A 17,455-nucleotide genomic window follows, 5' to 3' on the forward strand; every position below is an offset into this window, starting at 1 on the left:
GAAAGGAGAAGAGAGACATAAACATGGGTGTGACGGAGTACCCAGTCTTTTTCCATAGTCTATATATGGTGTCCACAGTCCACACCAGTTGAAGTAAGGGACAAGAAAAAGAAAAAAATCGATCAGAATGGACCTGGAATACCCAGTCTTTTTTTCCATTATTTATATATGGTATCCACACAGTCGAAGTAAGGCAAAAGAAAAGATAAAGGAGAGGGTACTAATTAGCTCATTTAGACATCCATATCCATTAGGACCACTACATGAACTGATAATTAAATGATCACAATCGATCAGAATGGACCTGGCCAATTAATAAATGGATAGTTATGTACTAATTAGCTCATTTATAATAGAGTAAAAAGGGCTTAGGTTTGCCTACCTAACAATTTGTTTAAGGCTCCGTTTGATTGTAACGGGAATTGTATAGAGTTAAAAGACTCAGGTTTGCCTACCTGATAATTTGTTTAAGGTTTCATTTGATTGAAGAGAAGGGAAATAAATTTTCATACTTTAAAAAGAAATGTTTATAATGATTACCCTATATGATTGTATAAACTAAATTTTTTTAACCATATTTAGTAATGACATATTTTACATATTATAGCAAAGGGTTTTGGATGCAAAGTAAAGTGAAATTTTATAATCAAATATGGAATGATTTGAAGTTAATGTTAAAGTCATGTGGGTAATGATTACACACACACACATATATATATATATATATTAATTTTTTTTTAAGTATGAAAATTTCGCTTTCTTTTCCTTTAATTCCCCTTACAACCAAAAGCCTCTCTCTCTCTCTCTCTCTCATGTGGAGAGGTGTGAGGCTCTGAGTTCCACGCCTCCACGCCTCCACCACCCCTTTGGCCTCAATGAATGAAAAACGGCAAAGGTAACATTATAATCAGAGCTGAGAGGGTCTGAGAGAACCAAGAACTGAGGGCTGATTGGCTGAAGTAGGGTTTAAAAACTGGTCAGGACTGGAAGCCACCATTGAGCCCAGACCGTTTAAATTATTGCTATGGGTTGAGTCCAATCTTAGCCCATTTATTATTTGTCTTGGGCTTGGCCAGGTTATGTGGGCCTTGGGAAGAATTCCCATCCTAGGCCTTGGACTCACTATTTTAACCATTGCAATCCTAGCCAATCCAGTGAGTGATGGAGCAATCAATGAAGGCCGCCTTCGCTCCATAGGGAGCCTGTTTCCTAAACCTTATCGCCATAACCTCCCTGGAGGGAAGGCGGGAAGAGTGATTCAAATTTCAAAATGCAACGGCTATATACTATTATCTACCAAAAAACGGCTATATATCTTGGAATGCCAGATGTGTAACCTCTTTTCCTTTTCCTCTCATGCTTCTCTTCCAACCTCATAAGCTTCATTGTTTCACCGTTCCCTGCTCATAATGCAGGCGGTGAAGCATAATCCATGGACCATCAAGGTTCATGCCAAGGCCAAGAACTTCCATTTGGAGATCAGAGGCTCAAGAGTTCTATCAAATTGGAGATTCTCCATTCTGCTCAAGCTCCGGAAACTAATCTTGAAGATCGAATCAAGAGTTGGGCCTGAATCAAGGTCGAGGCAGAGAAGGTATTTGATAAAATCAAAATTCCTCTGTTTTCTTGATAAAATTTCTAGTGCCTGTGGGGTAAAGAAACTTGCTTTTCTGAAGAAGAGATCGAACTTCTGGCATTTGAAAATCGATTTTCCAGGGAGAAGGCAAGGCCGGTTTGTTTCTCAGGTATGATGAGTCTGTTCTTATTTATTCTTTCATAATATCTATGGTGTTTTCTATTCTCTCTCTCTCTCTCTCATTTGGGAGTAAAATGAAAAATTTTAGATCCACATGTTCATAACTTCCACAAAAAATCTTGGGAAAGTTTCAAGTAGGGGTTATGATTCATTTTGTTTCCTCTCTTTTATTTAATTTTCTAAGTTCTTTTACTAATAATTTCAGGTTGTACCTTCAAGGCTTTCTCAATATATGGTGTGGAATAAACTAATTGGACTCCTTTTACTTCTGCTACCCTTCTTTCTATACATGGTAAGATCAAGTGATCTCATGATCAATTTCTTAATCCTACTTACTGAAGCCCTAGGGACCTCAGCAGAGCATTCCTAAAATTATTACTTGAGAAATCCTAAATTATTACAGCCTAGAAGCTCAATTTACAATGTGACAATTTTATTGAACCAAGTGTATGCATGAAGTTAATATTTAGATTCAAGTATGATTATTAATATATAGAAAAGAAAATGTGGGATGAAGTCCATATTTTTAGAATTTACCTTGGCAAGTTAGTAATTTAGTTTTTAGTTCCTTCTGAGTTATTCTATTAATTCACAAGATTTATGGCTGGCTATTTGATTGAATTGGTGCAGAATTAACTATTTTTCAGAAATTATTTTTGATAATAAATTATGGACCACAAATAATATTCGTTTGGTTACTATTTATAAATAGATTATATAATGAGAAAATAGGTTTCAATTTTCATCTTCAACTTCGAGCTTCAAGCGAGAGAGATGATAGGATTTGGGGTTTTTTTATTGGAAAAGTATAAAAATACTAAAGTTACCTATTTACCATTGATTTTGAGTAGTTTAACACGGATGTCCATTTAAGGTAGCAAAAATCAACATAAATGATTTGTTGCCACAAATCACAAATAGCTTGAGAGTAATTTGTGATTTATTTTAATCTATTATAAATAGAAATAAGTGCTATAAATTATACCAAACACTTGTAAAAATAGAAATAAGTCAAATAAATACAAATAGAAATCATAACCAAAGAGAGCCTAATTTGATTCTCTTATATAGAAGTGGAAATTCCTTTTAAATATTTAGTAAATAACATGATATTCTTTATACAATAGAAGTGAATACTTAACTACAACAATAAGGACCTCGATCTTAGGTTTTTGGAGACTAAATGCGGTCTACTAATGAGAATATTTCATCATATAATTAGCAATAGTATTCAAGCATTCTAAACTGATATAGTTTAATATACACATATATGCATATTCACAATTGTATTCAAAATCATACAGATTAATAACATTTAACAGTTGAATTAAATTTTATAGAAACATCAATTTCAACAAAACTAATTTTAGAACCTTGAATGATTTTATATAATAATTTGGCTTGAACATTTTGGGTTGCATAATTCAACAATTATGAATAGTCAATGTCGAATATGATTTCCAATTGTAACCTTAAAATAATGCCTTTATAATCAAAATAAGTGCTCAATGCCACTTGATCCCATGCCCTTTCTCACCCCTACGATTTATCATTTACGAATGCCAAAGGCATGTTTCACCCTTTTTCATAGGGTGTTTCGCACCTTTTTTATTTTAAAGAAAAACCATCAAAGCATGATGGAAATATAAGAATGTTCATTGTGGAATATTTTATAGAATTTTTATTGTCTATAGAGAGAGAGAGAGAGAGAGAGAGAGAGAGAGAGAGAGAGAGAGAGAGAGAGAACTGCATCAGTATCACATGGATAAAGTCTATCGATTGATATTTATCAATATTGTTGGAGATTGATATCGATATCGATCAGTAATTTTTATTTTATTAAAATTTTTGTTTTTTTTAAATTTCATCCATTCCTAAATCAATATTGCCCAATACAAATATATTAGCATTGCAATATGGTATCGTAAGAGACCAATATGGCCATCGTTTCCTATACCTATAACCTTGTATGGATGTAATCAAACCAACTTGCCTCGGAAATTATATGTAAGAATATTTTACCAACTCTTTTTATTTGATCATCAAATAGTTCGACTTTATCAGGGTCAAAGATAATCCTAAGATTATCTATCACCAATATAATGTTACTAGTCATATTAAAGATTTTGATCTCTAATACATTGAGTTTACGGTCTTAAGAATTATGATAATTATGTATAAAAAAAATATTGAGAGATCAAATTTTAAAAAGGCCACATCCTTTGCAGTGAGCAAAAAATGGTTGAGAGCATCTGGACACGCACCCCACTGCACCGATGTAGTGACTACAGACGATTTTCACATAATTTAAAACTGAAAGAAGTAATGCGACTACATAATACCTTTAGGACCTTAGATGCTACGAAATACACTAGCAATTGAAATGATTAATAAGCCTCCAAAAAGAGCCACAAAGTGTCTCCAACAAAGAATTACTAAGCAAATGAAGAGGTAACTGTTATGAAACTTCCTTTCTATTTCAAAGTATTTTAAATATTCATTTCTTTTAAAAAACTATTTAAAATTAAGAAAGAGACATATCATGAACTACTATTATAATAATCATATGGTACACCAAATTAACTACTATGGTTATGTATTACATGTGTGCCTCTTAATGCCTGTCAGTTTTGACTAGTCACTCTTTTTTCTTTTGAATTCTTTCCCCCACTTTTAACTACTTTGACTACCTTGCAATATATTTATATATATATATATATATATATAATTAGTAGTTCAAATAAAATTTTCTAAGGCATGATACTTTGTGCCCTATACCCATGGAAAATTGGTCTAAAAAGTTAAATAGAGAAAGCCATGGGCGAAATGATCACACCAATAACTAGCATTGCCCCTTGGGAACTCAAATGCACAAATCAAAGAGGAATGCTAGGAAATTTCATATTCCATATTGATTTTCTTTGGTCCTCAAGTTTCAATTATATAATGTCTCTCTTCAACAAAGAAGACTATGTGTTATTGTCTCTTCAAAATGAATGATCTTTTGAATTAAAAAAAAGAAAAGAAAAATGATCTATCTTTAGCGTAAATTTAACTTGGAGGACACGGAAGTACTACAATGATTTCTAGTTGCCAATGTTTCCACAGGTTTTATTTTTATAATTGTTCATTGTTGGTATTAGGTAGGGAATTTGAGTCGATTATTTTAAAACCCTATCTCAAACCTAGGTCCCTTTAACTCAGTCCAAGCCTAATCAATACGAGGTTAGGTTGAGATATCTCAGCCTAAGCTTAAGCTTATCAAGTTCAACCTCTGATTGACACTGGTTAGGACGGGCTAGGTCAAGTTGGCCCTGATTGATTTAGGCAATCATATTATATATGATGTAATTTATAATCATATAAAATAATTATTTGAGTGAGTGTTCTCTCAACAAGTAGTATGGAGAGTACATCAATGAGGTATGATAAAATGGTATTGTACATACAGGAGGAAAACGAGTTCATTTCATATGAAGAGGATAGAGACAGATACAACAGTGTTAGCATACCTTGCTTAGGTGGCTCAAACACATTGGCCCTATGCTAATGCAAGGCTACGTGACTAAGAAACAATTTCCCCCCCATATTTATATATGAATTATATATAATTATCAATATTATATATATATATATATATATATACATGGTCAAGGCGGATTTCAATTGAAGCCTTAATCCAACCCAACCTAATCTGGAGTTCACACCCCTGCAGCCACCGCACTAGTGTAATGAGTATTCAATAGCTGGAAGCATTTGGTCACACACCCCAAGAAGCTCTCAGCCACTGGATGCTCACTGCAGTGATACAACGACTGCAGATGATGTAAAGACGTTGACCTGACATGATCCGAGGCCTATAAACCTCAACCCTAATCAGCCCACAGGCTAAAAAAACCCCAACCAAGGCCCACTCGGGCTTAAGCAGGACTTGGGCGAGCTCGGGCTTGCCGGGCAAAACTTGCACCACTGTGTACCGATGTTACGGTGAGAGGTTAGGCCAAGTTTTTGAAAACCTACACCTAGACCGGGCTTTTGAACCCAAGCACACCTAGGTCCCTAGGGCTTAGCCCAAGCCTGGTCTCTGGTGGACTCATGGCAGACCACGTTGGCCCTCTTTTTGTCATTTCAAAAACTTAAATAATTATATATTTAATGAAAGAGTGTTTCTTGTCCGACAGCAAAGGCTATGTATGGATATTTTATATGACCTGACCCGATCCGACCCGGTAAATAAATGTGTTGGTTTAAGGTTGAGGGTGTGTGATACCTTAACATCGATTAAGTATATAGTTTTTTTTTTTTTTCTTTTTATGAAATAATTTTCTTTGCAATTGGGTTGGAATTTAAAATTTTCTTATCATTGTTTTTTATATCTAAAACAACTCATATAACAAATTTATATATGATTCCACATGACCCATAGACCTAAATGTATCATAACATCAACATGATATATTATACTGGATTGACTTGTGTTTGAATAAAATTGTGATACTTTGATACGATTTCTCATTGAGATTATGTGAAGTAAGACATGCTATTATAAACATAAAATTAATAAAACCGATTTTTCAAAGAAGATACCCTGGACCGCGTAGTGAGGTTCATTGTGTTATCCTAGAATCGGAGTTTCTGTGTCCCCCCCTCTTCAAGTGGGCCTTGTGATGAATAAATTTTTGTTTATCGTGGTCTTAGGGAAACTCGGTTCATAAATAAGTTTCTTAAAAAGTTTTGCTAAATTTAGAGAAAGGCAAATGTTTTCTTTGTGTGGATAAAGGAAAACTAACAATTGAGTTGTTAATATCCGTACATCCAATTGTATGAAGTCCTAAATTCCCTTAAAACTATATCCAGAGTCTCATCCATGTGGAAACGCAACCCTAAAACAATGTAGAAGATGATGGAAAAACATAACAAACAATGCACACGTAATTTACGAGGTTCGGCAAGGTTGCCTACATTCCTAGTGAGATGAGATCTTGCTTCACTATCAATGGAGAATAGGGTTATAACGCTCGTCCTCACACCTCTCAGTATTACTTGCATTACAGATAAAGAAACTCTTGCCACAAATATATAGCGAAAAACCCTAATCCGAAAAGTACACAATTGCCCTCAAATAAAAATTCGAGCTAAGGGCTGCACCCCCTACACCCCCTGCTATGCAGGTGGCCTCCTGCCCCCTTGCAACTCCCACGACTCACTAACCGGCTAGCAGGACCACCGTTCTGCCTGTCGAGGTGCTGCACCAGTATTCTCTGGATTTAACTGCGACGGAATACAAGAGATCGTACACTGACAATCCACCTTAGAAATCATAGATTAAGAGATTATCGCTTTATCATGGGTGACTTAAGTAAGACTTAGCATTAGAGAAATTATCATAAAACTATCTCATTTGGGATTTGAGTATTGAAAACCCCTTAAAAAGAGAGAGGGGGGAGGGGGGAGGGGGGTAATTATCGGATGGAAAAATATTATCACAAATATTTGTGATTAAATCTCAGAAGAAAACTATTTTGCTACATGGACAGATGATGTGTTCATTTTGATCAATTGATAGAGTGGATATTACCAAAATTAGCCATATAAAAAATTTCATAATCTAATTCAATTAAGGGAGAGGATTCTCTAAATAAGCATGTACTCTACAGTCTACACTGCCTTCTTTTTATTTGATTTTATTTATTTATTATTATGCATTTGAGGAATAGTATAAGCCAGAGATTGGTATACATCTCGTGTATATCATTCTCATCACTACTGTATATTCTCTAACGAATGGGCAAGTAGTCATAGACATAGTTAGCAAATTCGGATTTGGGAATTATTCGGACCGAGAATTATTCGGAATAATTCGGACAATTAATTTAAGGATTCGGTCAAAAAATCTTATTGGGGTTTTTTTTTTTTTTTTTTTAAAATAATGTTTAAATGGACCGAATAATTCGGTTTAATTCGGATTCAGTCCGAATTTTTGATAAAATTCGGTTCGGCCGAATAATTCGCGAATTATTCGGCCGAATTGATAACTATGGTCATAGATAGGAAAAATCCACAAAAAGAATGACTCAGATATATGTTGTGATTTTGGTGATTTATGGGACATTCTAAACATTTGTGACCCCGATAACTATAGTCCATAGAAAAATATAAAAAGGGAGAGAGCTTCGTACTCTACCAGTGTAGGGAGGAATCTGCATGCAAAACCAATAAGTGTCTTGAAAAATGTATCATATATCTGAGATCTACATTTGAAAAAACGCATGATAGAAATTAGAATTGTGTTCTTTATTTGATAGCATAGTGTCTATTTCTTTCGAGAGATGCTTTCATACGTTTCACAACCTGACATCATTATATTTCCTAAAAAAATTAAAAACATTCTCTCTCTCCACCCTTGGAAAAGACTTCCTACCCCTCTCATCCCGCGCTGCCTAATAATAATGCACATCGATAATACCTGTAAGCTGGCGACGTGCCCATCCCCCTCCGCCCAAAAGATAAGCTATAGATGGTTGAGGATGATTTTGAGTCTCCATCAACAAGGCATGAATTTCAAAAGTAGCACACCAATTTTGATTTGCATTTCGGCATTTCATAAACGTTGGTCGCTACCCATACATTGAATGTATTATTAGGGAGTGCCACACGGGTAATAATACAAAAATCAAAACAGCTTTGGTTGGTGTTGGTGACAAACCATGACTACTCTATAGAGTTGACCCATGGTCCACATTCATTTCCGTCGACCCCCAATTTCAAAGCAATATTTTCGAATCTTTTTGAATGAGACCAATTGCGTGGGCCATCTTCCGCCGTCAAGATGGCATGCAACGATCAGGTATGGTGTCCAAGAAGATTCCGAATCAGTGGTGCTCTTCTTCTACGTTGATCCTATGGCTATTTAGCAACAGAATCCGTCGGGCCTATCGGTTTTGGTTTGGCCTAATTGGTAACTTATTGGGCCTCGTAGGCCCAAGGCTTGGAACATACATTCTATGGTCAATAATTGCTCTCAAGTAAGTAATTAGGCTATTCGGACTACTAATGGTTGATCAATGTATTTGATTAGTCCCAATCGGGTGATCATCGCATCACTGCCTTGCATCGAGAATGTTTAATTATTAATCAATGCTTGAACTTAACATGTTTAGTAATCGATTGGGATGGTCTCGGGTTTTAACTGGCTGTGTTTAGATAGATAAGATTCCTCTGCATAGAGCCAACTTTTGACACCCGTCGTCTATATTAGAATCAACCAAGGCCGATCATAATTCCAGTTTTACCCAATTCTGCTATCAGCTGAGTCAAGAACGACTGATCCACATTCCAAAATTATGTTAGGGCAGAATTTCCCTGACTCGGAGGCCCAAATCTCCCGCTGGCAACAAGGGATAAAAATTGGAAGATGGGATGGACAGGTGATCATAAGGGTAGGTGAGCCACATTCACTGATTCTGGCCAATTCTTCACAAATTCTGACCGATTCAGATTGAAATTGGTTGGAACCGCACCAGTACCGATTCCTGGTTTTCAATCCACGGTCCTTGACCGTTCAGAATTCTGGACCGCTCAGAGAAAACGTCTGGAAATGCAGACGATTCCGAAATTTGAAAGTAGACTCAGCTTACCAAGAGAGATTTTATGATTGACAAATCATTAATCCAGTGTTGCTCTTTAAACATTTATTAATTAAAATTAATTAATAATATTTTTTTGGTAATAATTAATTAATAATCTCTCTCTCTCTCCCTCTCTCTCTAAGATACACTATTCTTTCTACATTATAAAAATCATCCGACAACTGTAGATGTCAGTGTGGACCCCACTATGGAGGTTTGAACATCACACCGACCATTGATATCTTCATCGTCACCTAAAATCTAATGGACTAAATTCAGTCAAAGAAGCGCATCATGATCCGTTTCTTTGACCACCGTACTATTACTTACTTAATTTTTTATATTTTTTGAAATTTTCTATTTTCTTTCCTTTGACTGAATTGTCCACTTCAAGACCTCCCCCAATAGTATCCAAATTCCAATCCCCCAAAAACAGAATTTCCAGTGTCCCTTCTCTCTATAAGAAATTCCATTTTTACCCCAATCTTTCCAACTTATCACTCAATTGATCACCAAGTCGGTTTGATTTGAAAACTGGGAAAACCAACCAAACCAAACCAAACCAATTTTTTAACTGCAGTATAAACGGTTAAAAACCGGATTGGTTCTGGTTCGATGTACGGCCGGTTTTCAAATGTATGGGTGGTTCGGAATTGCCCCCACAAGAAATTGAAAATATTCTCTCTCTTCGTTGTATGTAACTGTTGTGTGTATTATATAACACACAATTGAGATTATTTTAACTGCTTTGACTGCTGCTTCTCGGTCTCCATATCTCTCTCTCTTCTCGATCGCTGTCTTTCTCTCTCTAAAATCCGTCTGGTACTTTTGTTTCTCTTTTCTCGCTCTCTCCTCTCTCCTCTACTTTCATTTGACTTCTTAGGGTTTTGCTTTTTTCTCCTTGAGCTTCTTCTACTCATCTCTGCATTAAACTTTGATCGATCCGACGAAACCATGAGTTGTGTATCCGTGTTTGGATCTCTGGTTTGTTGATCGGTTTTCAGAGAATCGGTACCCATCTTCTTTTGCTTGAAACGGATTTCTTTGGGATCTCTGGAGCTTTTTTCAGGTTGGATTCTTATCCTTCTAAGGAACACAAAGAATTAAAATTTTTCAGCGTCATTTGATTCCGATGGATTTGATGTTATTTTTTTATATTAGGTTTCTTTGAATCATTTAAGCTGAAAGAGTTTAAGCCATGTGATGAGTAATTTGATATTTCGGTTTTCTTATCGTTTCTCATTTTCGTCTTCCTTTGTTTCTGGTTTGGTTCTTCTAATTCTTTGTATTTTGTTTTTGGAATTTGGACTGAGAAACGTCCATTCGTTGTAGTTTCATATGTTCTGTGGCTTTGTTTTTTTAATCGGGAATATACGCTGTATCATTTATTAATGTCGGTTCTGGTTGGTGATTCATGGTTTTCTTTGTCTTATCTTCTGATCTAGAAATGCTTGGTGAAGCGATATTGCAGGTGCTGCTAGTAGTGTATGCCTTTTGTTTTGGATTATCGAATTTGTTTGAAAGTGATACGGATTTTTTTTTTCATCTGAAAATTTTAATATTTTTCTTAAGATTGTAAACGGGAAGATATAGGAGTAGTCAAGGATTTTACTGATTTCAAGTCTTGCATTTTAAGTGAACATAACTAATTCGGGTCAATTATATTTCAATTCAAGCAAATTTTTTTTTTTTATTTTTGTTTTTAATTACTCTACTGGAAGAAAAGTAAAGGATTGATCTTCCTGTGCTATGCGGGGTTACCTTTCTGGTTGTTGATTCTTATATATTCATCGAATTTAGTTCCAACTTCCATCACTCAGAAAAAGTAATGGTTCCTTTTTCCCTTTTTTATTTTTTAATTTGTTAGTTCTTGCGTTTTTGGGCACGCTGATGTTCTTCAAGTTTCATTTTGTTTTTGGTTATTTCAAATCTCTTTTTTTCTGCGTTTTTGCAGGAATTCTCTTGAAGTTTCATGCCTAAAATGGGGTGTTTCCCAGTCTTAAAAGGCAGGAAGAAGAAGTCTGAGAAATCGATCTACATTAAACGTGTGAATCCTCAGGAGAATACACCCACTACGCTTCCTGAACCTCAAACCCATAGTCGAGCGCTTCAGTCCGCTCCTCCAAGCTTCAAGACAAGACCCACAACTGTCCAACCAGCTAATGTCCAACCTGCTAACAGAGTCACCAATAGTAGAGCCCGGGCATTATCTGCTCCTTCAAGCCTAAATGTGGAAGAGGGAGATGCACTTTCACCTTTTGAATATGATGAACAAGAAGAATTGAAGAACAGAGGTGGATTGCCAAAGGAACAACGGGCCCCAAGCCCACAACCTCTGCCTCTTCCTTCGCCTCGAAGTACTGGGTCTGGTTTGTTGAAGACTATGGGGAGCTTCAAATCAGGGAACATCAGTGGTCCTCTTGCTCTCTCTGGTCCTTTACCTCTACCTCCTTTGGTACTCCGTAACTTCTCATATGAAGAGGTTGCGTCTGCTTGCCAATATTTCTCACCAGTGCAATGCATGTCAGAAGGCCTTTCTTCCATAATTTACAGGGCTTCTTTTGGAGAAGATTCCTCAGGTGCCAAGAAGCTTGAAGCAACCGTTGTCCGTCTTCCATCCACTCAGGTAATTGATAATAATTTCTTTCTGAGAAAAAAAAAAGTTGTTGGTTCTTCGCCAAAGGAAGTTTTTTCAATTCATCTAGGATTGAATCAAATTAATTTAAAAGTTATGAGAATCGTGTACTTTTTGCAGTTATTCTATTTTGCTGGCAGATTTGATAAATTTTATTTTTCCGAAGCCTGCCTTACTCATGTTGCTATTAAGGCATCTCTATTCGATGAAACCTTGTTTTGATACCATCTTCATTGCCAAACTTTCAGTTACTGAACAAATATGTGAAAATTAGTTAATAGGACACCAAGAATGGTCTAATACCGAATTGGGACAGTTATGGCAGGCTGACTGGTAAATCTCAGATCGAGGTCAGAAATGGAGAGTTCATTAAAGGAATGAATTGAATTGATTGATTGCTTTGGGGTGACACTTGCGAGAATCTTGTGTTTCATTATATGTTGGTGAGACGAATTTGGAGTTAAGTTTTCATAAGCTTGCATAGAATGTTGAAACAGTTATTCTGAAACCTCCCTCATCAATGCCAACTTTTCCGTAATTGATTGGAGGCGTTTGAATTGTTTAAATGGAAGCCAAAGTGATCAAATAAGGAAAGTCGCTCAATATAAAACTTTTTTTTTTTTGCCGGGGGTTGGAGGGGGGTGTTGGGGAGGTGTTGACAGGTGAGATGTGGGGATAATAGCAGTAAATATGGAGATCAGCCTGTTAGGATAAAATTTTTTCAGCTATTAGACCAATTGACAGTTCCCTGGCACAGAGTATCCGCTCCTCCAAACTTTTGCTTTCTTTGTCGTGCTAGTGAAACTTATCCTTGTAATTACTGCGTTGGGTGGATAGGCCTGTAGTGTGTATTTAGTTGCTGAGATACTAATGTTAACATTGCTTGTATGGGAAAAGCTTTGCATTCTCTCTGTTGCATTTTGAGTTTTTTTAACGATGCTAACATAATCTGGTCCTATTTGTATCTTTCCAGGGTTTCAAAGAATTTGTACATGAGGTCAATACTCTTGCTTCTTTGCAACATCCCCAGCTCTGTAAATTGATTGGTTTTCATGCACGTGAGGGTTCAGAGCAACGAATGTTGGTTTATGAGAGACTATTCAAGGGAAGTCTAGACAGGTTGCTTTATGGAAGATCTGATGGTCCACTGATTGACTGGAATGCCAGGATGAAAGTGGCATTATGTGCTGCCCAAGGTCTTGCATTTTTGCACGAAGAAGGACCATTTCAGGTACTTTCTAGTATTCCTTTCTGATTCATGTAGAGCTTAATTAAATTGTATGTCATGACAGATTGTTTCCTACAGTGATTCTTGTTCAGCAATCTGTCTCCTTTTGATCTGTAAGGCACCACTGTGTTCAACCTTGCAGATCAATGTCCATAACTGGCCTGTTCATTTGATTCTATCATTTATTTCCTTGGGGTCATTGTATCCGCTAAGTACTGATGTTTCAGATTTAGAGTCATTTAATGTTCAGGTCAATTTTGCTCTTGAAAATATCTCCATCATCAGAGTAGCCATGTCCCAAATATGGCTTACTTTTTCAAGTATTAGATATGTGATTTCCTCTTTCCCGACCAATCTGGATTGTTCTGGATCGGATTATGCGAAAAAATATCAGTCAATATTTCACTAAATCTTGATAATACTAGGTATGATAGTTTGGATCATCCATTTTAATGCTAATACTGATTGGCTGATCTGACTACTCCGATGATCTTTAAAACAATGAATCGAAGTAAAACTAATCAGCTGATCTACTCACAGACAGCCGCAGGTTTCCTGATTTCAGTTTTAAAGAATAAGATTCTGTTAACCCTTCATTTTCACTGAGATATTTCAGTTGTAACTTGCAGGCAATGTACAATGAGTTCTCGACGGCCAATATACAGGTTGACAAAGATTTTAGTGCAAAGCTTTCAGGTTATGGTTGTGTTAGCCATAGTGCAGGGGTGGAAATATCAGATACTTCTCCAGTAAGTGCTCTATATGAAGATGATGATAATAGTACTGTAGACCTTAGAGGGAGGACTAGTGTGGAGTTATGGAATTAGGTCTTAGGGATTCATCAAATATACTCAAGAAAGAAAAAATCACAGAAACTCTCTTGTTAAACACACACACACACACACACACACACACACACACACAGATATATATATATATATATATATAACCATGGGGTGTTGGATGTGATACCACGATAAAGGTAGTGCCCCTATCATGGCTGGATTTTATTTCTTAGCTTCAGTTTGTCTTATTTCCTAGTCAGGCTAGATTTATATTTCTTAACAAGAGGACTTTTATTTTATTTTCTCTTGTAAGGTACTAGTTGCAGATCTTTGGTATTGTCACATCTCCAATAAAGAAATGATCGAGAAATCTTCTCTAACAAATGGTGACCCGGGTCTGAGCTGATATGAACCTAGTGTTTTGAAAAGTAATTTCAGATCTATTTTGATCTTACAATCTATGGCCTCCAAACTTTGAATACCTTCAACAGGATGGTTCACTGGGTCATCAACAAAAAGGGTTATGTTTATGGAGTGAGTTCAACTAAGTTTTCCCTGTTTCATAATGCTTAGTGCTTCATAGGTATTTGCAGTTTATTCAATATGATGAAAATGTTTTGGTCTGCAAAATCATGAATCCTTTCTGGTAGTAGAATGAGTTCTTCAGCTAATTTTTCCCTGCTCCTGAGCTTCAATCTTCAATATTATTATCCTTAGTCCATGCTAATGGGAAGAAGCCTATGGTGATGACCAAAGATGCTGTGATGTGATCCAATTGGGGATTTCTAATCTATGGCTTTTCTAAATGAAGATTTGGTATTCTACTTTGACCCTAATCTTATTTTATTTCATGATTTAAAAATTGTTTTTAAATTTATTAATGACAATTGATGAGGAGACACGTGTATACTTAATTAAGCTGTCACATCTGATTATTGATTTTATAATGATAATCATCTCTAAACATTGACTAATTTAAGTATAAACTTGTCGTGTTCATAGTTACAGATAATACCTTTAGCTTTGTAGTTTAAGATGCTTCAACTTGATTTTAGATCTCATCATACCTCTCTTTGCATGATGACGATGCAGTAGTGTTTATTCTATTTGTTATAATTGTCAAAATCCATCGACAACGCTATGAAGTTGAGTTGAATCATTCTCCATGCGTTGTAAAACCAATATCTATTTTATGAATGATTACCAAACACAATCTCAGTCTTCTGTTTATAAGAGTGGGAGGAGAGAAACTGCCTCGTTCCTCCCACAGTCCCATTATGCCTAGTGTCATGTTTGGTCTGGTCAGTTGAGCTGAGCTAGCTCCAGGGTTCAGACTAGTATGGGTCAAATTGAAATCAAACTATTAATTTATTATTATTATTATTATTATTTTTTTGGGTTTGATTTGGTTTTCAGTTTGGTTTTATTAATTTCATAGAATCTCAAGACCAAAACCGATGAGGGATTGGTTTGGTTCAGAATTGACAACCCTACCCAATCCAAGTTTAAGGAGGGGGGGTTCGACTGTATCCAATGATCACAACCAATTCTTTTAAGAGCTCTGGTAAGGTCCAAGTTCTAGAGTTTTTTACAAAGGTGTAGTAACTCTAGATATTTTATTATAGATATTTATAGAAGATATTTATAAGAGATATTTTGGGAGAGATTTCTAGAATTCTCCACTAAGGAGGTGGGAAGCTTCTAGTTTCCTCCCCAACCATTGGATGGAGGACATTTGTAAATATCTTAACCAAGAGTGTTCAACCAAGCAAGTGAGTTCTCAAGCCTTGTACTTAAGAGTTCTCTAGTGCAATATAAGTTTATTCTTCTCAAACTCACTCTTGTGTTCACTTCTTCTCTTCCCAAATCCCTTAAGGAGGGTGGTTAGGCTGACTTAGTGCTAGTGGGAGTGCTAAGTGCCGGCGCGGTTGCTTATAAAAGTCTAAGGCCGTGACATCTGGCTTTTGTGTGTTCTATCCGTGATTTTAAATATTGGTATCAGATTGATCGTATTGGTGAAACGATTTTTTGTAAAAGTAAATTTACTCAAAAATCCCTTTCATTTTAAGAAAAAAGAACACAACCTGGTTGTGCCTTCCATGGGTTAGGTTTATTCGATTAAGACTCCGAGAGAGAGAGAGAGAGCATTGACGCAATCCAACAGGGGAGACTGGAATGAGCTGCAGTCCAAGCGTGGAGGATAGGGGTGTCAACCGGTCGGGCCGGTTCGATTTCGGTCGGGCTTAATCGGGCTTGAAGACTTTCAAAGGCTACACCGTGTCCGCCCATTTAACTAATCAAATGACAATAAATCAATAAATGATACAAAATATAACCATTATTTAAAATGTGAACATGTCTTTACTTTTTAGTTTTTATTCTTTAATTTGGGGGGTAAAATAGGTATTCTACAATCATTAAAGGGTCGGGCCAAGTCGGTGCACAATAGGCCGGTCTCGGTCGGGCGTTATTCGGTAGGTCTCGGTCGGGCGCCCGACGGTTCAAGTAGCAAAACCGAGACCGACCATTTATAAATGGGCCGGGCTCAAGCCCGACACGTTTAATAAACGGTCCGGGCCGGGCCGGTCTTTAAATGGTCGGTCCCGGTCGGTTTACCCGGTTCGGGCCACAAATTGACACCCCTAGTGGAGGAGATCAGAAAAGAGAGGACAACTTCTTACTAAAGAAAATTCTAATTTTGTTTTTCCTATGACCACCCACCCATATGATTCAATCAGGGTTTTAAACATTGAGAATTGAATAAATGAATCGGTCGATTTGGATAGAAATCAGATGTGATCGATTTCGATATGGACCATTCATGCCAAAAAATTCCTAGAATCATGAAAATTTCAAATATGAGGGCTTAGTCTAAGGTTATTGAAGGAATAACGTAAGGAACCCGAGAATCGTTGTTTTCTGACAGAAAACATTTCTGTAAAAAAATACCGCATGCATGATTTATGTAAGTCAAGCAACCAAAAAAAAAAAAACTCACTATTACTGTACAATAGATGACCTTACAAATAAGGATATTTTATGGATTGAAGTTTTTACATGCATTTGTAGTGAAAGAGGGCGAGGGGGAGGGGAGAATCTCCACGACAAGAGACCAATCACATGGTCACATCAGCATGGAGAAAAACGATTTCTCTACAATAATTTACAAGCCAATATATAGTTTGTACAAAAACACAAGAAATTAAGAGGAATTACACAGGGGTTGGGCCGATAGCATATTTTGGTATGGTTCGACATTTGGAGTATATATAATGTACTGTTGCTTGTTGAGAAAGTCATTGTATTCAGGGTATCTTCTTCTTCGCCCGAGGCGTAGCACACCACCGGTGTGTGAACCTCGTTAAATCTCTGTGTCGTATGGATCTATTGTCTCTTTATTATTCTGTTTCTTGGTGTTTGATA

At 36.4% G+C, this 17,455-nt stretch overlaps 2 protein-coding genes across 2 annotated transcripts; both read left to right on the forward strand.

Annotated features, from left to right (window-relative positions):
* Window positions 1-1,301: 1,301 nt before the first annotated feature.
* On the forward strand, window positions 1,302-2,288 carry LOC122082585. The gene is made up of 2 exons (XM_042650254.1): window positions 1,302-1,745; window positions 1,962-2,288. Exons 1-2 carry the CDS (start codon window positions 1,410-1,412, stop codon window positions 2,124-2,126), a joined length of 501 nt encoding a protein of 166 aa, XP_042506188.1. The 5' UTR covers window positions 1,302-1,409; the 3' UTR covers window positions 2,127-2,288.
* A 7,849-nt stretch (window positions 2,289-10,137) lies between these two features.
* Window positions 10,138-13,250, forward strand: LOC122081321 (probable serine/threonine-protein kinase PBL11; the record flags this gene model as incomplete). The annotated part of the gene is given in 3 exon segments (XM_042648396.1): window positions 10,138-10,453; window positions 11,339-12,010; window positions 12,993-13,250. Coding segments are annotated over 2 exon segments (912 nt in total), but the record flags the coding sequence as incomplete, so codon positions are not given.
* Window positions 13,251-17,455: the final 4,205 nt, after the last annotated feature.

Source organism: Macadamia integrifolia, chromosome 6, assembly GCF_013358625.1.
Source record: "Macadamia integrifolia cultivar HAES 741 chromosome 6, SCU_Mint_v3, whole genome shotgun sequence".
NCBI classification, from domain to species: Eukaryota; Viridiplantae; Streptophyta; class Magnoliopsida; order Proteales; family Proteaceae; genus Macadamia; species Macadamia integrifolia.